General features: G+C 40.2%; 1 protein-coding gene across 1 annotated transcript in view; it reads left to right on the top strand.

Moving 5' to 3' along the window:
- Nlrp2 (NLR family pyrin domain containing 2) overlaps positions 1–26,685 on the top strand; it is a 54,512-nt gene that overhangs the window by 11,581 nt on the left and 16,246 nt on the right. The window contains exons 4-5 of the mRNA XM_028862541.2: positions 23,493–24,146; positions 24,261–25,191. Coding sequence (XP_028718374.1) covers positions 23,493–24,146; positions 24,261–25,191 — 1,585 coding nt within the window. The remainder of the gene's footprint in view (positions 1–23,492; positions 24,147–24,260; positions 25,192–26,685) is intronic.

Here is a 26,685-nt window from a genome sequence, read left to right as displayed (position 1 = left end):
TGTAGGGGTTGCATTGCAGGGGCTGAGCACCCCTCCACCATAATCACTTACTCTCTGCATTTTGACTAGTTGTGGAACTCTGGAATGGTTTCCATCTGTTGCTAAAAGAAGCTTCTTTGATGAGGGGTGGTGATGAACTACACTCAATCTGTGGGTTGTAAGGACTAGTGTTTAGAATTCAGTTAGGAAGTATATTGGTTTAGTAAAATGACAGTAGTAGGGTCCCCTCGAGAGTCTATCACCTCTCCAGCCACTGGTCATGGACAGGTTTACAGTATCTGGCATGAATTCTTCCTGTTGCACGGGACTTAAGTCCACTTGAGTATCTGTTGATTATGCCCAACCTGTAAGTGACATCACTACATCCTTGGAGGTATATTGTCATCATGTCAATGTTGTGTTTTATAGTCTTTGCAGCTGTATAGGACTACGGATTGCTCTTCATACCTGATCTGAAATCAACCAAGCTTGGGTAACAATGAAAACAAATGTCCCATCATTTCTAATGTACCAGTTGTTCTGTTGATGATAGCTTCCTTCCTAACAGAAGAAAAAGGGGGAAAGTGGATACTGGTGAAAATCAGAATTCAGTTCCTAGAAGGACCAGGACTATTGTGTGTAGAATTTCTCAGCTTTCCTTGGTTACCTCTAGGTCTTTGTATAAGGTTGAGACCTTGTGGGCTTTCCCATGTCCACTTAGGCATATTTATTGGTGTTTTTTTCTGTTCAGCTCTTGTTTGGGTAGTCATGTTAGGAAGACTAATAGGTGTAGCTTCTGACATTCTTAGAAGACACATTCTCACAGAAAACTCCTTGATCTTCTGCCTCTTATCCTTCCACCCCCTCGCCAATGTTCTCTGAGCCTTAAGTGTGGGAGTTGTTTTATAGATGTAGCCAATGAGACTGGGCTCCACAACGCTGCATTTTGATTTGTTGTGGTTTTTGAAATGGTCTTCATCTGTTGCAAAGAGAAGTTTCCTTGATAAGGGATGAGGACTACACTTACCTGTGGGGAAAAAACCAAACATTTGGAGTGCAGTTAGGGATTATGCTGGTTTAGGAAAGTGTTGGTTGCAGTGCTCCTCAGCATCCGTGAAGTCACTAGCCCTGGGTAGTTGGATAGGTTTCCAACATCAGATGTGGCATCCCTCTTCTCAGGCATGTTTCAAGTCCAACTAGAGAACTAGTGATTAACACCAAGGTTAACGCCACTACAGCCTTTGTGTTCTCAGGCCATTCTAGTCAGTGTTGTGGTTCATAGGAGTGGGATTCATGGGGTCATGGGTTGGGATTGTTGGTTGCATCCCTCCTTTTGGAAGCTTGCATGACGCCTTCTGGTATTACAAAAGCTAGTCCTCAAGAAGGAGATTTTTCAGGTCAGTTTCAGCTCAGGGACTTACGGACTCTATGTCCAAAGTGAACAGAGTCTTTAACAATAGGAATTTAGCTTCCACCTCACAGAAGGCAACAAAAACAATAACAAACTATGTGAGTTCTGGAGTCTCTTTGACCCTAAACAACTACTCAAAAGAGGGCTTCTCATATCTAGTATTGGGGATTTTGTTAGGTGATCTTTGGCTTTTGAAGGGAGTATTGTCAGCCCAGAAGAGAAACTTTTATTTTAATTATAGATGTATATTTCTACACAGACTTATGTGTATTATAGGGTTTTGTAGGTAAATAGTTAATGGTATGATCCCTTATGACATTTTCAGGCATCCTTAATGTTGCTTTACCCCTGCCTCCTTCAATATTTACATATTTCCCTGCCCTAATTAGAGTACCACCTTTTCCCATTTACCATATATATTGCTCTACCACCCTCTACCCCCAGCAATGGTCACTTTTTTACTTCCCGGGTTTCTGCACTTATTCCAGAATATGGACACTCAAATCTGAAGATTTGAAGCTAGAGTCCTCTGATAAGAAAGACCATGTGACATTTGTCAGAATCTGGATTATCTCATTAAATACTGTCTTTTCTAGTTCCACTTGTTCATCCGCAAAGTTCATGATTTCATTCTTCTCTACAGTTGAATAGTAAACTCTAGTGTTTACCACATTTTCATTATCTATTCATCATTATGGATCATTAAGGTTGTTTACATTTCCTAGATATTGTGAATGAATGTGGTTCATCAAGTATCTATGGATTAGGATGTCGAGTCCTTTGGGCATATGCCCAGGAGTGGTAGAGCTGGGTCATATGGTAGACTTGTTTTTAGCTTTTCTAATTCTCCTTACTGATTTCCACAGATGCACACCAGTTGGCAATCCCACCAACACTGAATGAGGATTTCCATTTCCCCACATCTACTCCAGCATTTGTTGTCAGTTGTTTTGTTGATCTTTGCCCTTATAAGTGGGATAAGTTGACATCACTGTTTTAGCTTGCATTTCCCTAATTGCTAGAGATGATGAACATGTTCTGAGATATATATTTCTTAGTCATTATATTTCTTTTGAGAATTCTCTGTTCAGGTCCCAGGCCCATTTGAAAAATGGGCCATTTGTGTTGTTTGCTTTCATTCCTTGTGTTTTGAGTTTTTATATAGTGTAGACATTAATCCTCTGACAGATGTATAGCTGGCAATGATTCTCTCACATCCTGTGGACTTCCTCTTCACCTGGTTGTTTCATTACCTGTGCAGAAGCTTTAGTTTTATGAAGTGCCACTTGTGGATTGTTGGCCTTAATTCTTGTGCATATGGAGTCCTATTCAGAAAGAACTTTCCTACACCTATATAATGTAAGCTATTGGCTATGTTTTCTTCCAGCAGCAGTTTCAGTGTTTCAGGTTGTATATTTAAGTCTTTGACCCAGTTGGAGTTAGGTTTTTTGCAAGGTGATAGATATGGGTCTAATTTCATACTTCTACATGTGGACAGGGAGTTTTCCCAGCACCATTTGCTGAAAGTCTTTCTTTTTTTTGGTTTTTGAGTTTTTGGGTTTTTTTTTTTTTTAGTGTTTTGAGTTTTTTTGGGGGGAGTGGCATCTTCATCAAATATTAAGTGGCTGAAGTTATGTGCACTTATGTTTGAATCTTCAGTTTTGTTCCTCTGGTCTGCATGTTTATTTTTATACCAATTGATATTTTAATCAGTATGGCTCTATAATAGACCTTAATTCCAGATTTCAAATAGTAGTTCTTCTAGTCCTGTTCATTTGATTTGGATTGTTTGGCTATCTAGAGTATTTTGTAAGCCCATGTGAATATTTGGATAGGTTTTTTTCTGTTTCTGTGACGAATGAGATGGAGGGGTTTTTATTAAGACAAATTTTAATTTTACACACCAATCAAAAATCCTCCCTCTTCCCCCTCCCACCCTCCCAGTCTCCCTGACCAAACCTATCCCCCACTCCCCTCCACAAAAATGCAAGGCCTATCATGGGGAGGCACATCCATAGAGCCAAGTCCAAGCCCTTCCCCCTGCCTCAAGGCTGTACAAGGTGTCCAATCATAGGTAGTAGGCTCAGAAAAGCCTGCTCATGCACCAGGAATGAATTCTGATCCTACTGCCACCCAGCACCCCCTGCCCCCTACCAAGCAGATCAAGCTACACAATTATCTCGCCATGCAGAGGGCCTAGTCCAGTCCCATGCAGGCTCCACAACCATTGATCCAACTTTCATGAGTTCCCACTAGTTTGGTTTGATTATCTTTGCCCATTTCCCCATCATGATCCTGATGCACTTGCTCATAGAATCCCTCTGCTCTCTCTTTGACTGGACTCCTGGAGCTCTGCCTGGATTTCTATATCTGCTTCAATCAGTCATTGGAGAAAAGCTCTGTGGTAACAGTTAGGGTATCACTGATATGATCACTGGGATAAGCCATTTCAGTTCAGGCACACTCTCCACTATTTCTAGTAGTCCAAGTTGGGGTGATACTTGGGGATTCCTGGCAACTTCCCTAGCACCGGGTTTCTCTCTATCCCCGTGATGCCTCCCTCTATCATGGTATCTCTTTCATTGCTTTCCCACTCCATCCCTGTTCCAGCTCAAACCTCCCATTCCCCTATGTTCTCATCCCCTATCCCCTACCCTCCTTTGCCCTCCCCTCATCCCCAGTTTACTCATGGAGATCTCATCTATTTCCCCTTCCCAGGGTGATACATGTGTCCCATTTTGAGTCTTCCTTGTTAGATAGCTTCCCTGGATTTGTGGATTGTAGTCTGGTTAACCTTTGGTTTACATCTAGTATCCACTTATTAGTGGGTACATATCATGTTTGTCCTTCTGAGTCTGGTTTATATTATTCAGGATGATATTTTCTAGTTCCATCCATTTGCCTGAAAATTTCATGATGTCATTGTTTTTCTCTGCTGAGTGGTACTCATTGTGTATATGTATCACATTTACCACATTTTCTTTATCCACTTTTTGGTTGAGGGGCATCTAGGTTGTTTCCAGGTTCTGGCTATTACGAATAATGCTACTGTGAACATAGTTGAGCATGTGTCCTTGTGGTATGATTGAGCATCCCTTGGGTATATGCCCAAGAGGGGTATAGTTGTGTCTTGAGGAAGATTGATTCCCAGGTTTCTGAGAAAGTGCCATATTGATTTCCAAAGTGGCTGTACAAGCTTGCAACAGTTGGGGAGTGTTCCTCTTGCTCCAGATCCTCTCCATAAAAAGCTGTCTGCAGTGCTTTTGATCTTAGTCATTCTGACATGTGTAAGATGGTATCTTTTGATTTGCATTTCCCTGATGACTAAGGATGCTGAGCAATTCCTTAAATGTCTTTTGGCCATTTGAAATTCTTCCTTTGAGAATTCTGTTTAGCTCTATAGCCCATTTCTTAATTGAATTTTTTTGTCTAGTTTCTTGAGCTCTTTATATATTTTGGACATCAGCCCTCTGTCAGATGTGAAGTTGGTGAAGATCTTTTCCCATTCTGTAGGCTGTAATTTTGTCTTATTTACTGTGTCCTTTGCCTTACAGAAGCTTCTCAGTTTCAGGAGGCCCCATTTATTAATTGTTCTCAGTGTCTGTGCTACTGGTGTTATATTTAGGAAGAGGTCTCCTGTGTCAATGAGTTCAAGACTACTTCCAACTTTCTCTTCTATCAAGTTCAGTGTAACTGGATTTATGTTGAGGTCTTTGATCCACTTGAACTTGACTTTTGTGCATTGCTATAGATATGGATCTATTTGCAGTCTTCTGCATGTTGACATCCAGTATGCCAGCACCATTTGTTGAAGATGCTTTCTTTTTTCCATTTTACAGTTTCGGTTTCTTTGTCAAAAATCAGGTTTCAGAAGTATGTGGGTTAATGTCAGGATCTTCAATTCAATTCCATTGGTGCACATGTCAGTTTTTAAGCCGATACCAAGCTGTTTTTATTACTATAACTCTATAGTAGAGCTTGAGGTCAGGGATGGTGATGATCCAGGGGTGGATTTATTGTACAGGATTCTTACAGCTATGCTGGGTCTTCTGTTTTTCCAAATGAAGTTGAGTATTGTTCTTTCCAGGTCTATGAAGAACTGTTAGGATTTTGATGGGGATTGCATTGAATCTGTAGATTGCTGTTGGTAAGATTGCCATTTTTACTATGCTAATCCTAACTATCCCAGGAGCATGGGTGATCTTTCCATTTTCTGATATCCTCTTCAGTTTCTTCCTTCAAAGACTTAAAGTTCTTATCATATAGGTCCTTTGCTTGCTTACTTAGAGTTACTCCAAGATATTTTATATTATTTATGGCTATTGTAAAGGGTGAGGTTTCTCTGATTTGTTTCTTGCCTGTTTATCATTTGCATATGGGAGGGATACTGATTTTTTGAGTTAATATTGCATCCTGCCACATTACTGAAGGTGTTTATCAGCTGTAGGAGTTTACTGGTAGAATTTTTGGGATCACTTATGTATACTATCATATCATCTGCAAATAGTGAACATTTGACTTCTCCAATTTACATCCCGTTGATCGCCTTTTGTTGTCTTATTTCTCTAGCCAGAACTTCAAGTACTATATTGAACAAATACAGGGAGAGCAGAAAGCCTTGTCTTGTTCCTGATTTTAGTGGAATTGCCCTGAGTTTCTCTCCATTTAATTTGATGTTGGCTGTTGGCTTGCTGTAAATTGCCTGTATTATGTTTAGGTATGTTCCTTGTATTCCTGATCTCTCCAAGACCTTTATCATGAAGGGGTGTTGGATTTAGTCAAAGACCTTCTCAGCGTCTAATGAAATGATCATGTTTTTTCTTTCAGTTTGTTTAAATGGTATTACATTGACAGATTTTTATGTATTTAACCATCTTTGCATCTCTGGAATAAAGCCTACTTGATCATTATGGATAATTTTTTGATGTGTTCTTGAAGTCAATTTGTCAATATTTTATTATTTTTGCATCAATGTTCATGAGGGAGATTGCTCTGTAATTCTTTGTTTCGTATTTGTGTGGCTTGGGAATCGGAGTAACTGTAACCTCATAAAAGGAGTTTGGTAATGTTCCTTCTGTTTCTATTGTGTGGAACAATTTGAAGAGTATTGGTATTAACTCTTCTTTAAAAATATGGTAGAATTCTGCATTGAAACCACCTGGTCCTAGGCTTTTTTTGGTTGGGAGACTTTTAATGACTGTTTCTATTTCCTTAGGGTTTATTGGTCTATTTAAGTTGCTTATCTGCTTTGATTTAACTTTGGTATGTGGTACCTATCCAGAAAATTGTCCATTTCTTTTGTATTTTCAAGTTTTGTTTTGTGGGGCTTTTTTTGTTTTGTTTTGTTTTTTTTTTTGGTTTTTTGAGACAGAGTTTCTCTGTGTAGCTTTGCGCCTTTTCCTGGAACTCACTTGGTAGCCCAGGCTGGCCTTGAACTCACAGAGATCCGCCTGCCTCTGCCTCCTGAGTGCTGGGTCTAAAGGCGTGCGCCACGACCGCCCGGCTTGTATTTTCAAGTTTTATAGAGTATAGGTTTTTGAAGTTTGACCTGATAATTCTCTGGATTTCCTCATTGTCTATTGTTATGTCTCCCTTTTCATTTTTTATTTTGTTAGTTTGGATGTGCTCTCTGCTTTTTGGTTAGTTTGGATAAGGGCTTATCTATCTTGTTGATTTTCTCAAAGAAGAAAGTCTTTATTTCATTGATTCCTTGTATTGTTCTCTTTGTTTCTATTGTATTGATTTTAGCTCTCAATTTGATAATTTCCTGGCATCTATTCCTCCTGGGTGACGTTGCTTCTTTTTGTTCTAGAGCTTTTACGTGTGCTGTTAAGTCACTAGTGTATGATTTCTCCAACTTCTTTATGTGCAAATTTAGTGCTATGAATTTTGCTCTTAGCATTGCTTTTATAGTGTCCCATAAGTTTGGGTATGTAGTACATTCATTTTCATTGAATTCTAGGAAGTCTTTAATTTCTTTATTTCTTCCTTGACCCATTGGTGATTCAGTTGAGAATTATTCAGTTTCAATTAGATTGTAGGCTTACTGTAATTTTTGCTGTTGTTGAAATCTAACTTTAAGCCATTGTGGTCTGATAGAATACAGGAGGTTATTCCAATTTTTTTTATATCTGTTGAGATTTGCTTTGTGACTGAGTATGTGGTCAATTTTAGAAAAGGTTCAATGGGGTACTGAGAAGGTGTATTCGTTTGTGTTAGAGTGGAATATTCTGTAGATATTGATTGGAGTCATAACACCAGTTAGGTCCCTTATTTCTGTTTTGGTCTGGCAGATCTGTCCAGTGTTGAGAGTGGTATGTTGAAGTCTCTAACTATTAATTGTGAGGTTTGATGTTTCATTTAAGCTTCAGTAATGTTTCTTTTCATATGCGGGTGCCCTTGTATTTGGGTCATAAATGTTCAGAATTGAAACTTCATCTTGGTGGATCTTTCCTGTGATGAGTATGTAATGTCCTTCTCAATCTCTCTTGATTATAATTTGAAGTCTATTTTGTTGCATATTAGGATAGCTACAACAGTTTGCCTCTTAAGTCCATTTGACTGGAAAGTCTTTCACAAGCCTTTTACTCTGAGGTAGTGTCTGTCTTTGAATTTGAGGTGTGTTTCTTGTATGCAGCAGAAGGATGGGTCCTGATTTCATATCCATTCTATCAGCCTGTATCTTTTTATAGGCGAATTGAGACCATTGATATTAAGGGATATTAATGACCAGTGATTGTTAATTCCTGTTATTTTTTGGTGGTAGTGTTGTATGTTTCCCGTCTTTGGTATTTGTTGGTATGAGACTATCTATTGCCTGTGTTTTCATGGATGTATCTAACTTCCTTAAGTTGGATTTTTCCTTCTAGTGCTGTCTGTAGGCCTGGATTTGTGGATAAATATTGTTTAAATCTGGCTTTATCATGGAATATTTTGTTTACTCCATCTATGTTGATTGAGAGTTTTGCTGGTATAGTAGTCTGGGTTGGCATCCGTGGTCTCTTAGCATGCATAACGTCTGTCCAGGACCTTCTGGCTTTTAGAGTCTCTATTGAGAAGTTGGTGTTATTCTGATGGGTCTGCCTTTATAAGTCCTTTGGCCTTTTCCCTTTGCTGCTCTTAAAATTTTTATTCCATATGTTTAGTGGTTTAATTATGTGGCAAGAGGACTTTTTTGGGGGTCTATTCTATTTGGTGTTCTATAAGCTTCTTGTATCTTCATAGGTATTTCCTTCTTTAAGTTGGGAAAGATTTATTCCATGATTTTGTCAAATACATTTTCTTTGCCTTTGAGTAGGTATTCTTCTCCTTTTATCCATATTATTAAGTTTGACCTTTTCTTGGTGTCTCAGATTTCCTGGATATTTTGTGTTATGACCTTTTTTGTTTTAGTGTTTTCTTTGACTGACATATTTTACTCTATTGTGTCCTCTACACAAGAGATTCTCTCTTCCATCTCTTGTATTCTCTTGGTTATGCTTGTTTCTGTGTTTCCTGTTTATTTACTCAGATATTCTATTTCCAGAATTCCCTCTGTTTGTGTCTTCTTCATTGTTTCTATTTCCCTTTTCAGGTTTTGAACTGTTTCTTTCATGTGTTTCATTGCTTTTTCATGGTTTTGGTTTTTTGTTTGTTTGTTTGTTCTGGGTTTTTTTGCTTTCTTTAAGGGATTCATTGATTTCTTCTGATTTTTTGTTCATATTTTTCTGTTTATTTAAGGGGATTTTTCATTTCTTTAAAGGCCTCTAGCATCTTCATGATATTATTTTTAAAGTTACTTTCTTTTGCTTCTTTTACATTGTGAGGTTCAGGTCTTGCTCTTGCAGAAGGGTGAGGTTCTGGTGATGCAATGTTGCTCTTTATGTTGTTCTATATCTTTCTACACTGGCATCCTCCCATCTCTTCCTCCATTAGGTTCAAGAAGTTCCCGTGTCTGAGCAAGCTACTATTGGTCCAGTCTGTGCTTGCTTTGTCTATGTCTCAGGGGGCCACACTAAGTCCAAACTTAGCTCTTAGTCTAATTGGAGCTGGTAGATTATGTATCTCGGGGAGCTACTCTTGATCCAATCCAAACTAGCTGATTTTGCAGCTCGGGGAGCCGCTCTTGGTCTTATCAAGGCTATTGGTTCAGTGAGCACTTGTGGATTCTGTGTCTCAGGAAGCCTCTCTTGGTTCAATGAAAGCTGGCAGATTCTATGTCTCAGGAATCGACTCTTGGTCCAATGAGAACTGGCAGATTCCTTGTCTCAGGAAGTTCCTGGGGTCACAGACACACAGGCATTGGGGTAGGGCTTGGGTCTTGTAGATTGCAGGGTCTTCTGAGGGGTTTTGGTGGAGAATCCTGCCCACAGGAGTTTTCCCTGCTGGGTGGCAACTGGGGCAGAGATGGGTGGGGGTTCCTGGGGACTGGCTATGTCCCAAGGCCAAGGTCCTAGAGGCAGGACTATCTGGGTGGGAGAAGAGTCACTCACCTTGTGGTCCAATGAGAGCTGGCAGATTCCTTGTCTCAGGAAGTTACTGGGGTTGCAAGCAGATGGGTATTGGGGTAGGGCATGGGTCTTGTAGATTACAGGCATTGATGGGGGGTTGGTGGGGAGCCTGCCTGCATGAGTATTCCCTGGCCAGCAACTGGGGCAGAGTTGGGTGGAAGTTCCCAGGGACTGACTGTGACTAGAATGAGATGGAGGGTTTTGATGGGGGTTGCATTGAATTTGTAAATCGCTTTTGGAAAAATTGTCATTTTCACAGTATTCTACCAATCCATGAGCATGAGATGTCTTCCCATTATCTAGCATCATTTTCTCTTTCACCCAGTGTTTAAAGTTTTCATTGCAGAGGTCCATCACTTCTTTGCTTAGTTTATTCCTAGATATTTTCTTGAGAGTATTGTGAACAGAAGTGTGTCCATGATCTATTTCTTTTTGTTCATTGTTGGTATATAGAAAATCTATTGATTTTTTTTTTTTTTTTTTTTTTTGCAAGTTGGTTCTGTATCCTGCCACATTGCTGAATTTTTTTTTTTTTGGTTTTTTGAGACAGGGTTTCTCTGTGTAGCTTTGCGCCTTTCCTGGAACTCACTTGGTAGCCCAGGCTGGCCTCGAACTCACAGAGATCTGCCTGCCTCTGCCTCCTGAGTGCTGGGATTAAAGGCATGTGCCACCACCGCCCGGCCGCTGAATATTTTTTTAGCATTTCTAGAAGTTTTCTAATAGAAATTTTGTGATCTCTAATGTATAGTATCATGTTATCTGCAAATAAGGATAGTTTAACTTTTCTATCTCTTTAATTTTTCTTTCTTGTTTAATTACCCCAGTTAGTACTTTGAGCACAAGATTGAGGAGTGGGATAGTGGACATCCATGTCTGATTTCTGACTTCAGTGGGATTTCAGTGAGCTTTTCTCCATTTAGGGTGATGTTGGCTATGGGTTTCTCATATATCACTTTCATGATGTTGAGGTATGCTTCCTCTATCCTTACATTTTCTCGAGGACTTTTATCATGAAGGCATGTTGGACTTCATCAGAGGCTTTTTCTGCATCTATTGAGATGATTGTGATTTTTGTCTTTAAGTGGATAATTCCATTGTTGACTTCTGTATTTTGAACCATCCCTGCATTTCAGGGATAAGGCCAACATGGTCATGGTGTATATCTTTTTTATGTATGTCTATATTCTGCTGGTAAATATCTATTGAGCATTTGAGTCTATGTTCATTGGGGATATCACCCTGTAGTTTTCTTTTTTGTTGTGTCCTTATCTGATGTGAGTATTGAGGTGATACTAGAAGCAGTTTGGCATTGCTTCTTCTGTTATATTTTTGGTTATGATACTGGAAGCAGTTTGAGTGCTCCTTCCATTATATTTTTTTGTTGGTTACTTTACTCTTTATTCTTTTCTTTTTTAATTTTTTTTTATTTTATTTTATTTTACAATACCATTCAGTTCTACATATCAGCCACGGGTTCCCCTATTCTCCCCCCTCCCACACCCTCCCCTTACTCCCAGCCTACCCCCCATTCCCACCTCCTCCAGGGCAAATCCTCCCCCAAGGACTGCAATCAACCTTGGTCTAGGCAGGTCTAGTCCCTTCCTCCCAGACTGAGCCAAGTGTCCCTGCATAAGCTCCAGGTTTCAAACAGCCAACTCATGCAATGAGCACAGGACTTGGTCCCACTGCCTAGTTGCCTCCCAAACTGATCAAGCCAATCAACTGTCTCACCTATTCAGAGGGGCTGATCCAGCTGGGGGGCCCTCAGCCTTTGGTTCATAGTTCATGTGTTTCCATTCATTTGGCTATTTTTTTTCAATAATTGAGTAAAATCAAAATTTATTATAAGCCACAGTCGTCCTAGGGACCTCCATGTTATATATATAGCCTCTATGGTTCTATGGGTTGTGGTCTGATTGTTCTTTATTTTATATCTAGAGTCCACTTATGAGTGAGTACATACCATGACTGTCTTTCCGGGTTTGGGTTACCTCACTCAGAATGATTTTTTTCTAGTTCCATCTATTTGCCTGCAAATTTCATGCTTTCATTGTTTTTCTCTGCTGAGTAGTACTCCATTGTGTATATGTACAACATTTTTTCCATCCATTCTTCCGTTGATGGGCTTCTAGGTTGTTTCCAGGTTCTGGCTATTACAAACAGTGCTTCTATGAACATAGCTGAGCATGTATCTTTATGGTATGAATCAGCATTCCTTAGGTATAATGTCCAAGAGTGGGATGGCTGGGAATAGGGGTAGTTCGATTCCTAATTTTCTGAGAAACGGCCATACTGATTTCCACAGTGCTTGTACAAGTTTACATTCCCACCAACAGTAGAGGAGTGTTCCCTTTGCTCCACATCCTCTCCAACATTGACTGTCATTGGTGTTTTTGATCGTAGCCATTCTGACAGGTGTAAGGTAGGTATCTCAGAGTCGTTGTGATTTGCATTTCTCTGATGATTAAGGATGTTGAGCATTTCTTTAAATGTCTTTCAGCCATTTGTAGTTCTTGTTTTGTGAATTCTCTGTTTAGCTCTTTAGCCCATTTTTTAATTGGACTGTTCAGTATTTTGATGTCTAGTTTCTTGAGTTCTTTATATACTGTGGAGATCAATCCTCTGTCAGATGTGGGGTTGGTGAAGATCTTTTCCCATTCTGTTGCCTATCTTTTTGTCTTATTGACTGTGTCTTTTGCCCTGCAAAAGCTTCTCAATTTTGAGAGGTCCCATTTATTAATTGTTGTGCTCAGGGTCTATGCTGTTGGTGTTTTATTTAGGAAATGGTCTCCGGTGCCAATGCGTTCAAGAGTGCTTCCTACTTTCTTTTCTATTAAGTTTAGGGTAACTAGATTTATGTTCAGGTCTTTGATCCACTTGGACTTGAGTTTTGTGCATGGTGAGAGATATGGATCTATTTGTAATCTTTTACATATTGACATCCAGTTATGCCAGCACCATTTGTTGAAGATACTTTCTTTTTTCCATTGTATAGTTTTGACCCCTTTGTCAAAAACCAGGTGTTCATATGTGCATGGATTAATGTCAGGGTCTTAAATTCGATTCCATTGGTCCGTACGTCTGTTTTTATACCAGTACCAAGCTGTTTTTATTACTATAGCTCTATAGTAGAGATTGAGGTCAGGGATGGTGATGCCTCCAAAGGTTGCTTTATCATATAGGATTCTTTTAGCTATCCTGGGTCTTTTGTTTTTCCATATGAAGTTGAGTATTTTTCTTTCCAAGTCTGAAGAATTGTGTTGGGATTTTGATGGGGATTGCATTGAATCTGTAGATTGCTATTGGTAAGATTGCCATTTTTAGTATGTTAATCCTACCTATCCATGAGCATGGGAGATCCTTCCATTTTCTGATATATTCTTCAAATTCTTTCTTTAGAGATTTAAAGTTCTTATCAAAAAGGTCCTTCACTTGTTTAGTTAGCGTTATTCCAAGGTATTTTATATTATTTGTGGCTATTTTAAAGGGTGATGTTTCTCTGACTTCTTTCTCAGCCCTTTTATCATTTGTGTATAGGAGGGCTACTGATTTTTTTGAGTTGATCTTGTATCCTGCCACTTTACTGAAGGAGTTTATCGGCTGTAGGAGTTCCTTGGTAGAGTTTTTGGGGTCACTTATGTATACTATCATATCATCTGCAAATAGTGAAAGTTTGACTTCTTCCTTGCCGATTTGTATCCCTTTGATCTCCTTTTGTTGTCTTATTGCTCTAGCTAGAACTTCTAGTACTATATTGAATAAATATGGGGAGAGTGGACAGCCTTGTCTTGTTCCTGAATTTAGTGCTATCGCTTTGAGTTTCTCTCCATTTAATTTGATCTTTGCTGTTGGCTTGCTATAAATTGCTTTTATTATGTTTAGAAATGTTCCTTGTATTCCTGATCTTTCTAAGACCTTTATCATGAAGGGGTGTTGGATTTTGTCAAAGGCTTTTTGAGCATCTAAGGAGATGATCATGGTTTTTTTCTTTCAGTTTGTTTATATGGTGTATTACATTGACAGATTTTCGTATGTTGAACCATCCTTGCATCCCTGGGATGAATCCTACTTGGTCGTGATGGATAATTGTTTTGATGTATTGTTGGATTCAGTTTGCCAATATTTTGTTGAGTATTTTTGCATCAATGTTCATGAGGGAGATTGGTCTGTAGTTCTCTTTCTTTGTTGCATCTTTGTGTGGTTTGGGTATCAGGGTAATTGTAGCCTCATAAAAAGAGTTTGGTAATGTTCCTTCTGTTTCTATTGTGTGGAACACTTTGAAGAGGATTGGTATTAGTTCTTCTTTGAAAGTCTGGTAGAATTCTGCACTGAAACCATCTGGTCCTGGGCTTTTTTTGGTTGGGAGACTTTTGATGACTGTTTCTATTTCTTTAGGGGTTATTGGTCTATTTAAATGGTTTATCTGGTCTTGATTTAATTTTGGTATGTGGTATTTATCCAGAAAATTGTCCATTTCTTCCTGGTTTTCCATTTTTGTGGAGTACAGGTTTTTGAAGTATGATCTGATGATTCTCTGGATTTCCTCATTGTCTGTTGTTATATCTCCCTTTTCATTTCTGATTTTGTGAATTTGGGTGCTCTCTCTTTGCCTTTTGGTTAATTTATCTAGGGGGTTGTCTATCTTGATTTTTTCAAAGAACCAACTCTTTGTTTCATTAATTTTTTTGTATTGTTCTCTTGTTTTCTATTTCGTTGATTTTAGCCCTCAATTTGATTATTTCCTGGTGTCTACTTCTCCTGGGTGAGTTTGTTTCTTTTTGTTCTAGAGCTTTCAGTTGTGCTGTTAATTCATTGGTATGGGATTGCTCCATCTTCTTTATGTGTTCTATCATTTTTGTTGTTGTTGAGGTCTAACTTTAAGGCATGGTGGTCTGATAAGATACAGGAGGTTATTACAATTTTTTTGTATCTGTTGAGATTTGTTTTGTGTCCAAGCATGTGGTCAATTTTTGAGAAGGTTCCATGGGGTGCTGAGAAGAAGGTATATTCTTTTGTGTTAGGATGGAATGTTCTGTAGATACTTATTAGGTCCATTTGAGTCATAACATCTGTTAGGTCCTTTATTTCTTTGTTAAGTTTCAGTCTGGTAGATCTGTCTTTTGGTGAGAGTGGTGTGTTAAAATCTCCAACTACTAATGTGTGGGGTTTGATGTGCATTTTAAACTTTAGTAGTGTTTCTTTTATGAATGTGGGTGCTTTTGTATTTGGAGCATAAATGTTAAGAATCGAGACTTCATCTTGGTGGATTTTTCCCGTGATAAATATGTAATATCCATCCTGATCTCTTTTGATTGATTTTAGTTTGAAGTCTATTTTATTAGATATTAGGATAGCTACACCAGCTTGTTTCTTAGGTCCATTTGCTTGGAAAGCCTTTTCCCAGCCCTTTACTCAGAGGTAGTGTCTGTCTTTGAAGTTAAGGTGTGTTTCTTGTATGCAGCAGATGGATGGGTCCTGTTTTCTTATCCATTCTGTTAGCCTGTGTCTTTTTATAGGTGAGTTGAGACCATTGATATTGATGGATATTAATGACCAGTGATTGTTAATTCCTGTTATTTTTTGTGGTTGTGTTGTGTTGTCCTTCTGTGGTGTATGTTGGTGTGGGATTATCTATTGCTTGATTTTTCATGGATGTGTTTAGCTTCTTTGGGTTGGATTTTCCCTTCTAGTGCTTTCTGTAGGGCTGGGTTTGTGGACAGATATTGATTAAATCTGGTTTTATCCTGGAATATTTTGTTTACTCCACCTTTGGTGATTGAGAGTTTTGCTGGGTATAATAGTCTGGGTTGGCATCCATGGTCTCTTAGTGTCTGCATGAGATTTGTCCATGATCTTCTAGCTTTCTTAGTCTCTATTGAGTAGTCTGGTGTTATTCTGATGGGTTTGCCTTTATATGTTACTTGGTCTTTTTCCTTTGCGTCTCTTAATATTTTTTCTTCTGTGTGTTTAGTGTTTTGATTATTATGTGGTGAGGGGACTTTTTTTTGGATCCAGCCTATTTGGTGTTCTGTAAGCTTCTTGTATCTTCATAGGTACTTCTTTGTTTAGGTTAGGAAAGTTTTCTTCTATGATTCTGTTGAATATATTTTCTGTTCCTTTGAGTTGGTATTCTTCTCCTTCTTCTATCCCTATTATTCTTAGGTTTGGTCTTTTCATGGTGTCCCAAATTTCCTGGACGTTTTGTGTTAGGACTTTTTTGTCTTTATTGTTTTCTTTGACTGACGAATCTATTTTCTCTATTGTGTTTTCACTGTCAGAGATACTCTGTTCCATCTCTTGCAATCAGTTGATTATGCTTGTTTCTGTAGTTCCTGTTCGTTTAGTCAGGATTTCTATTTCCAGCATTCCCTCAGCATGTGTTTTCTTTATTGTCTCAAATTCATTTTTCAGATCTTGGAATGTTTCTTTCATCTGTTTAATTGCTTTTTCTTGGCTTTCTTTGATTTCTTCCCATTTTTTTGTTCGTTTTTTCTTCCATTTCTTTAAGGGAGTTTTTTATTTCCTCTTTAATGGAGTTTTTCATTTCCTCTTTAAGGGAAGTTTTTATTTCCTCTTTGAGGGAATGTTTTATTTCTTCTTTAAGGGCCTCTATCATCTTCTTAAAGTCGTTTTAGGGTTGATTTCTTCTGTTTCTTCTGTCTTGGTATGTTCAGGTCTTGAAGGTGTAGAATCACTAAGTTCTGATGTTGCCATATAGGTGTTTATGTTGTTGGCTGTATTTTTGCACTGGCGTCTACTCATCTCTTCCTCTGTGTGGTGCAGGTGGTGTCTGTGTCTGAGAGTGCCTCTCTTGTTCTAACTTTTAGTCTTGGTTTAGTAGGAGTTCTTGGTTAAATTGGTGCTATTGGGCTATTTCTTTAGGGGCAGCTGATCTCAGTGAAGTATATACTTATGATTCTGGTGATCTGGTTTGGTGGCTGGGCAGCGCCTTCTTTTGTGTTCCCAGGTCACGTTTTGTTCATTCGTCAGCTCCTCAGCTGATCTTGTTTCTTCAGACTTCCAACTGTAGGCATCTGAATCCTCTCCCAGGTGGGTTTCAGCTGAGTGGGGTAGTCTCACCAACATCTCCAAGTTGTTGGGTTTTGCAGGATCAGCAGCTGGGCCCTGGGTTGTCCTCAGATGGAGTGTTCAGATTCGTTCTGGTTCCATCCCACGGAGATAGCTTCTTCCCCGGGTGTTGGGGTTAGAGGCGTCCCTGTTCCAAGCTGTGTATGTTTGTCTCTGTCACCAGGCCTGTCTACCTCTGTGGTCCGCCGCCGGGCCTGTATGTCCCTGTCAGTTGCCGCTGGGTCGTCTGCCTCTGCGGGCTGCCGCCGGGCCTGTATGTCTCTGCTGGCTGCTGCCGCAGGCCTACCTACCTCTGCTTGTCTCTGTCGCCGGGCCTGTCTACCTCTGCGGGCCACCACCTGGCCTGTATGTCTCTGCCAGCTGCTTCCGGGCCCGTCTACCTCTGTGGGCCGCCGCTGCCAGGTCTGTCTACCTCTGTGGGCCACCGCCTCTGGGCCCCTCTACACCTGTGTCTGCTTGTCTCTGCCGCCGGTCCTGTCTCACTCTTTATTCTTTGAGAGGCCTGCCACCCAGCTCCCGTGTCTTCACATGCTGCTGGTCATGGCGGCAGCTGGCAGTGTCTCTCCTTTCCATTATATTTAATGGATGAGCCACTGCTGCCATAATGACCAACCTTTAGCAGCTCAGGAACTGAAGGGGAGCCATGAGGTCAGCAGACTAAGCACACAATTGACTTATTTATCTGAGGGAGTAAAACTTAATTCTCTGGGACCAGCAAAAAAGGGAAACACACAAGCACATGTGTATACACACACACACACACACACACACACACACACACACACACACACACCCCTACCTACCCCTGCAACAGGTCAGAATCTCACCTATGGTGCTGATGAATGGCAAGCCTTTGGCAGGTCAGAAAAACTGAAGAGAAGATGCAGAGTCATCTACTACTGAACAGGCAAGCAGACACACAAGGACTTTCTTGAGGGTCAAAGCCTAGTTCTTCCTTTTACTCTTTCTGTTGCTTGTTCTACTCTATTTTTCTGTTCTCTACTTCTATCCTGATGTTTTCCCTTCTTCCATTTTCTTGATGAGTTCTTTTAACGACTTCCTGATATCTTTTTTTCTCTTCCATCTTCTATACTCCAGCAAAATCTTTCAAGTGATATAAAAGTTACAATGTGGTTACATTCTATTTTTTTAAGTGAATGATTATAATGAATACAGTAAAAAAGCAGCATTTTTTTCATATTACTTGCATGGTTAAACATTTTACATATTACAGGTGAGAAACAAATTATTCCCACGACCCACATACATTCACAGCCAAACAATTTGTTATCAATTAACAAAGTGTAAGCAAGCAATATATTTTTCTCAGTTCTTTGACTAGCAGGCTGTGTTTTGTGGTTACAAAGAAAGGATTGTTTACTTTATTACTTATCTCAAAAGGTAATCTTTAAAAAAAGGTCTTAAAATAATGACAAATCTAAAGTATATATGAAAAACAGCTCTACTTTAGATCTTCAGGGGGCATACCCATTTATTAACAGTTTGTTTTTTTTTTTTTTGGTTTTTCGAGACAGGGTTTCTCTGTGTAGCTTTGCGCCTTTCCTGGAACTCACTTGGTAGCCCAGGCTGGCCTCGAACTCACAGCGATCCGCCTGCCTCTGCCTCCCAAGTGCTGGGATTAAAGGCGTGCGCCACCACCGCCCGGCTATTAACAGTTTTTTATAGCAGGAAGCTGAGAGCAGAAATAGGTACAAGGAATTAATCATCACCTTTGATCACCAACTCATCCTAGCAAGAAAAGTACATCAGTCAGCAATAGCAATAGCCAGGCTGCCATGGTTTTTGTTCCCTGACTTCAATGAATTCCTCACTCAAATATTAAAAGTGTACCTTTCTAAACTTTAAATTGTATCCCAAGATTTTCTATCTCAAAGCCATTAACAAAAACATCTTAACCTTAAGTCATTATTTAAAGCTTTGTTTCAGCTATGATGCACACCAAAACCTGTGAACACATCTAACATTAAAAGACCTTGTGCTAGCCTAGCTTCTGGGACTCTGTTGTTTTCTTAATCATTAACCTTAATTCTGTGTTTTTAACTTGTCATATCCCTTGCTTATTTGTTCTAGGACTCTCTATTTTATCTTTGAGTCCTAATATTCTGTCTTTTGGTTGATTTCATTCTACTTGTAAGCATTTCCTTTGAATTTCCTAGTTGGGATCTTTTGGGTTTTTCAATTCCATCTTCATCTCAACTTGGGTCCTCTTAAATTGCCTGAATTATTTCCATCAACCTTATGTTTGTATTCCTTTTGCACTGTGGGGTGGGGTCAATGACTCAGGCAAGTTATCAAGTTATCTCTCCTTAATTTCATTGAGCAGTTTCTTTGTGTCTTCTACAAAGTTTTTTAATTCTTTGAAATTCACGATTGTTCTTTTATATTCTTCATTTAGGTAACTCTTGCTGGCAAACATTTCAACAAGAGTAGTAGGTATTAGGAGATAGTGAAGGATATACTGGTTTGATCTTTCATATCATAGGCATTTTTATGATGAGGGCAGGAGAGAATGAGTGGGCATCTTGGACCTAGAGTTTGGAAGTTACTTGAGTAGAATGAAGTCAGGTGTACAGAGAGGACAGGGAGAATGTCCAAGATGTGCCTCCTGGTTAAAGCCTGGAGTGTGAGCATAGATCTGGCTGGGTAGAGATGTTAGATATGGCAGGAGAAGCAGCCTGTGGGTTGGGTATAGGTAAGGAGGATTTTGGCACAAGTCAGGGCACTGGATGTTGGACCCAGGCAAGATATGGTGAGTTAGGGATAAGGTATAGGTAAGGTGAGGTCAGAGAAACCCATTGGGCTGGATCCTGACAAAGGAGGTGGGATGTGTGGTTGGATGTAAAGATTTTATGAGGCATAGAAGAGACATGTGGGTGGTCGCAGGTAGAGCAAGTCTTGGTGGAATCCTAAAGGGAGCCTTAGAGGTTGGTTGAAGTTTAGGCAGGGGGTACAAGACTGGGCTGGGTCATTAAATGTGGGACCCAGGCTAGATTTTGTGGGTTAAGGAGAAGGCATATGGATGGAGAGGTCATGGAGACTCAACCTGGAAAAGGAGATGGGAGGTCTGGCTAAGTGAAGAAGTTAGATGTGGCACTGAAGAGAATTATATTTGTATATTGTTAACATTATTACTTGTTATATGTGTAGCTAACAAGGATTCTTCTACTATTCTGTAGACTGGTCATCTGATTGTTTCCTTGATTGCAGAAACTTTTGAACTTTATGCAGTCCCTTTTGTCAGTCCTGGCTTTACTTCCTGACCACTGGGTAATTAACTGAACCCACCTTCCAGAAAGTGACTATCTGAATCCATATCTTGAGATGTTGCCCTCTTCTCCTCCAACAGCTTCAGAGTTTTGTAGGGTCTTATTTTTTTAACATTTTAATAATAATTTCATTAATCCTTTGGGAATTTCATATAATGTATTTTGATCATATTCACCCTCCTTCCCCAAACTGTTCCAAGATCTACCCCCACCTTCCCAATTTCGTATTCTCTGTTTTTAACCCATGGAGTTGAACCAGTTACTCAAAGGTATGGAGCCTGCCCTGAAGCATAGTCTACCTACCAGAGTTCACACCCTTAAAGAAGACTGACTCTCCCATCCTCCCCCTGGGAGCTCTCAATTGCCAACAGTTCCTCAACTAGGGGTGGGACTTTGTGCTGACTCCAACTCGCTCGCCACACCTCCATGCTGGGATTTTGTCTGGCTTGAGATTACACAAGACTCCTACATGCCGTTTAAACTGCAGTGAGTTCACACATGCAGCTTCTCTATCATGCCCCCCAAACAAACACTTTTCTTGTCAGTTATCCACCAGGCCTTCCAGTCCCTCCTCTGCAATTGTCCCTCATCCTTGGATAGAGTGTGATGACATGAATGTCCTGTTTCAGGATGAGCACTCCTCAGAATTTCAGATCTCATATCGTGGTCCAATGTTTCTGATTTTCACCCTTTTGCATAATACTTTTATGAATTGTACAGAAGAAAAAGTTCCTCTATAACCATCTTGGTTTTTTTATTGCCTGGGTCCCTGATAATGAGAAAAAATTAGGGCAAAAATTGGAGTTTTGTTACATGCAGGTGTAGTTGGAAGTTTTCTTGTGTCCTGCCTGGCCTGCGGTCAGGACAAATCTCTCTCTCCCACTGGTCCTGCAGCTGCTCAGACCCAAGTGAACACACTGAGGCTTATATTATTTATGAACCATATGGCCATTAGCTCAGGCTTATTACTAACTAGCTCTTACACTTAAATGCAGTAGTTATGTCATACCTTAGAAGACACTACCTGTCGTTTGATTTCTGTGTTCTTTTGCCTCCTCCTCTTCATCATTCCCTGTTCCCCAAAGGAGAGGAAAAAGGTGTCCCATTTAGTGAAGATTATTCAATATATGCTTACAATCAGCACTTGGACCAGTTCCATGTTGCTTTAGTAACAACTACTCAACTGTAAAAGTTTTCCCTGACCCAAACTGGCATTGCTAAACTGGGCATCAAGATTAGATGTTTAGAAAACAATTGATAAGCACATTGTGTCTATTTAGCCAAATAACAGCAGTAACTTCCTCATGAAGGTCTATGTCCTCCCAAGCTACAGACCTTTGACCAGGTTTACAACATAATACCAGATTTTAATTTCTTCCGGTGGAGACAGTATCAAATCAATCAGAAAGCAGGAACAGAGAAGTGGCTTAGTTGTTAAGAGCACTTGCTACTCTACCAGAGGTCCTGAGTTCAGTTCTCAGCACCTATATCTTACTGGCTCACAACCATCTCTCCAGCTCCATGGGATCTGATGCCTCTGGCCTATGTGGGCATCTGGAAATAACTAGATTCAGATACATACATATATACATAATTTAAAATAATTTTAGAACATTTTAAAATTCCAATCAGAAAGCATTTGGTTTGCATGCCATTATTTGCACACTGACACTGCCCTGGCAGAGCATTGTTATGACAGGCAGGATCCACAGCTGGGTAAAACCACTAACACTTACATCATTATACTCTCCAACACTATGAAATCTCCAAGCAGAGAGTGAGTTTCCAGATGAGTGTCAGTGTGATTTGTCTTGCCACAAAAGTATATGGGTCTTATGTCTAGTTCTGGTTAGCAGCCAAGAATAGTGGCAATAAACTTGTGCTGATTTGGAAGGCTCTAGAGCCTCACTGGCCAATAACTTATGAAAAACACACCTCTAACACTGGAATTTCCATTTAATCCTATGCATTGAGGTTTTCTTATAGCATTTTAACACTATCTGTATAGCCCAAGTTACCTTAGAATTGCTATCAGCTGAGGTTCATCTTATCCAGCGTCCTAAGTGATGAAATTATGACCATGCAACACCACACTCAGGTTGCACTGAGTTTGAATATAGCAAATGTGTCTTATGACAACTCTCCAGAGCAGAGGCATCTGACTTGGTAAGAGAGCTGTGTACTCTCTTTACTCCCTATGAACTACCCATTATACTTCCAAGCTTACAACTTGAGCAGAATTTGCAGTTCTAGAAATATGGGGGGAGACATCACAAGCCTGAAAAACTAAGATGATCTTGGAAGAAGAAAAGTTAGTTGTGATTAAAAATAGAAAAGAAAATGTCCCAAGCCACAAAGAGGACTAAGAAGAGGATGATACGAGCATAGAGGAATATTCAGTGTACTTATGTGAACACATCCATCTATGAATGTTTGAGGTGTGGTATGTGCATGGGTGTGCACACATGAACTCACCCATTGTATACATGTGGAAGCCAGAAATTGGCGTTAGGCTTCTTCCTCTAGCCTTCTCTACCTTATCCTTTGAGATAAGGTCTCCCACTGGATCCAGAACTCTGATTGGCTAGGCTGTCTGCTCATCAAGCCCAACCTTCATAGCACTAAGGTGACAGGCACACACCAATAGGCTTGGTTTTGCATAAGTGCTAGAGACTGAACTCAGGTCCTCATGCTGGGAAACTACCAACAGAACCATCTCCCCAACCCCTGTACGAGAATTTTAAATGGCAAAGAGAATCGAATCATTCTCAACAAAGAGGTCACTTTCCCATCAAAGCAATTTCCATTTTTTTTTATTTCATCAGACTAAAATATAAATAGGGACTGGACAGACAGTTCAACAGTAAGAAATGCATACTGTTCTTGCAGAAGACCTGAGTTTGGGTCCCAGCACCCACATCAGCCCACTCTCAGCCACCTGTAACTGCTGCTCCAGGGGATCCAATGCCTTCTCCTGGCTTCTATGTGCACCACACTCATGTGTCCATGACCACACATAATTAAAGTTTTTTTTTAATTATTTCAAATTGGACCCTTTTTGAAAGTCCATTTGCAAAAGAGATTTCTGAATCACATTTTGCTGAAATGGACTTGGATTGAAGTTGGTCTTTGAGAGGTGTGTTTCTCATGTTCCTTTTCTACTTTATACAAGGTAATTTTTTTCACAATAACCAACTATGTTCTGTCTGTCTCCTCTCTCCATCATTGGCTGGGAAGAACACAAGCATAAAAAGAGCTGGTTGGATCACTACCTGAATGAATGGAGATACAGGTTCTGGCCTTCATGCAATGAACGCCTCTACATAGAGACTGAGAGCTACAGGACCCTCATGACACTATGTAATCCGAAGGCAGGAATGCCATTTGCTCATGCAATAGTGTTGCATGGCCCTCCACATTCTGGCAAAACCACAGTGGTCAATAGGCTAATGCTGCAATGGTCAGAGAGCAAGCAGGCCCAGATGTTCCCATGTGCCTTCTACATCAACTGCGGGGCGATTAATGAAATGAGACCTTGCACTTTTGTACAGCTCCTCACCATGGAAAAACCCTCGTGGAGAAAGTATGTGATGAAGTCCCTAGCCATGGGAGAAAACTTCTTGTTTGTGGTGGATGGTTTTGATGAGCTGAAATTCCCAGCCGAAGTGCTGATGCATGACATCTGTGGGGACTGGAACACAGAGAAGCCTGCGGTTGTCCTGCTGAGCAGTTTGCTGCAGAGGAAGATGGCCCCCCATGCCACACTGCTGGTGACCACGCGAACACAGGCGTTACGGCAAATCCACCTTATGATAGATCAGCCCTTCCTTGTAGACATTCAGGGCTTCTCGGAACGGGAGAGGCAGGAATACTTTCAAAAGTTCTTTAAAGGTTTGAAGTATATCAACAGGGCACGTGGCATTTGGGAGCCTGGTGATGACACCGCCCAGCAGGCCACCGCCTCTGTTGCAACGACCGCCGAGCAGGCCGAGCAGGGCGGTGAAGACATGGTGGAGAGCGATGATGTAATGGCACTAAGAGCTTTAAATGCACTGAGAGGCAATGCGGCTCTCTTCCACATGGCCTCACTTCCTTCTGCATGTTCAATATTCTGCGTCTGTCTGGACCAAGGGATGAGGAAGAAGGAAGACCTTGCTCTGAGGTGCCAGACCCATACCTCTATGTTCCTGAACTTCCTCTTCAGTGTCCTCTCACCAGAAACCTACCAAAGCTGTTTGAAAACGCAAGTCCCGAGCACGTTCAGGAAATTGTGTATCGTGGCTGCTGATACTCTGTTGGAACAGCTGCCTGTGATCTGTGAAGAAGACTTGTTGAGATTAGACGTGAACCTGAATATAATGCATTTTCTTGATTGCAGGAATGTTGTTGATCGGAAGAAGAACAACTGCTACAGCTTCTACCACCTCAGTGTCCAGCAGCTCATGGCTGCCATCATATTTGTTCAAGAACTTGAGAAAGAAGATAAACGTGTCTCTAAATACAGTATGCAGAAATTGGTTTCTAGGGAAACAAGATTAAAGAACCCCAACCTGTCAGGAGTGCTACTATTTGTATTTGGACTCTTGAATGAGACTCGACTTCAAAAGTTGGGGACCTTTTTTGACTTCCAAATATCAATTAGGGTCAAGAAGAAACTCCTGGAGTATAAGTCGGGGGAAAATAAACCCTTCCCATTACTGATAGATCGACAACAGATTTTGTCTTGTCTCTATGAATCTCAAGATAAGGAGCTTGTGAAGGAAGTCATGGCCCTCTTTGAGGAAATCTCCTTAGATTTGAAAACCAGCACGGACCTCATAAGTGCTTCATTTTGCCTCAAGAATTCTCAAAATCTGCAGACAGTGTCCCTACAAGTGGCAAAGGGGATCTTCCCAGAAAATGATGCTGTTTTGGAGTCCACAGCTCAGTATCAAAGGTAAGAACCCTATTTTCCTTTCTGGCTTCTTAATGGTGCTTGCACCCTCCAGCTCATCCAATGTTTTGTAGTAAAAGGTTGAAATCTCTCATTCTCTATAGCTCAAGGTAAACATGTTATACATGCTTGCCTGCCTTCCTACTTAATAATAAAATCCTACTGGTATGATTAAAGATGCCAGCCTGAAACTTAAACATCTTAAGATCTATGGTCTCCTGCCTTTCAGTGAGCAATTGTTTTATTACTTTCCTTGTGGCACAGTCATAATTTTACTTGATTTTCCTGCCAGTACCCCCTCATCTCCCTGCCCACCATCTATGTTTAAACCCTTTCACTCGTGGGTATCCTACTACCACTTTTATATCTCATGTGTTTTATTAGACTTACTATATATGTGTGTGCAGAGACTAGATAGCTTGTTCTCAGAGGAAACCAATTATCTCCTTGAATCGTGTGTATCCTAGAAATTGAATTCATCAGGTTCGGCAGGAAGCTGCTTTTCTCAGTGAATCATCTTGCCTGTCCTCATATTACATGTGCTCTGTTTTCCTCTCCCTTTTTGTTTCCTCCACTCATGGGTCCTTTCCTAGTTTTCCTAAGTATGTAACATCATTAGTCATCCTGGGGATGGAAATTAAAAGTATACTGAGGTCAGTGGAGAGATGGTTTCACAGTTAAGAGCACTTAAGTGGTCTTCCAGAGGAGCTGAGTTCAATCCCCCAGCACTTTCGTGGTCTTCATGATGCTTACAATTGTCTATAACTCCAGTTCCAGGGAATCTGGTGTCCTATTTTGATCTCCATGGGCTAGCCATGTACATGATGCGTAGACATACATGTAGGCATAACACTCACACACGAATCATAAATCTTCAAATCCATGCATTCTGCCTTACCCTGCCGTCACCTCATACCTTTCTCAGCCTCAAGCACTATTTCAATATTCATGTTGTCTTTTTTAAATTGCTATATATAATAAAACATTTGATATTTGTCCTTCTGGTTCAGCTGACTTCACTTTTGGTGTCTCCTAGTTGCCTGAGTTACTGCAAATGATTATAGCACATTGTTCTGTAAAGAAAAATTAAATCATAACAGTTGCAAGAAAATGGATGGAATTGGAAATTAAGCCAAGAAGCCAGATTTCAGACAAATACTGTGTTCTCTCTAATAAACTGATTCTAGATTTTAATTTTTGTATATGTGTGTATATATACACATGTGGAGGATTAGGTTATAAAAGTACAAAAGACTATACTGATTAAATTTTTTCAAGTGAATCCAAACTGCAGTCACCTAGGAGAAGAGAACATAAATTAAGGGATTGTCTCCATCAGACTGGCTTGTAAACAAGTCTGTGGGACATTTTATTCTGGTTGGTAATGATGTGGGAGGTCCCAGCCCACTGTGGGTGGTTTCATTCCTGAGCTAGGGGTCCTGGGTAGTAGTATAAGAAAGCAGATTGAGCAAGACAGTGAGCAGTGTCCCTGCATGG

This window comes from Peromyscus leucopus, chromosome 1, assembly GCF_004664715.2.
Source record: "Peromyscus leucopus breed LL Stock chromosome 1, UCI_PerLeu_2.1, whole genome shotgun sequence".
NCBI classification, from domain to species: Eukaryota; Metazoa; Chordata; class Mammalia; order Rodentia; family Cricetidae; genus Peromyscus; species Peromyscus leucopus.
This window is presented reverse-complemented; position numbering and strand designations above follow the sequence as displayed.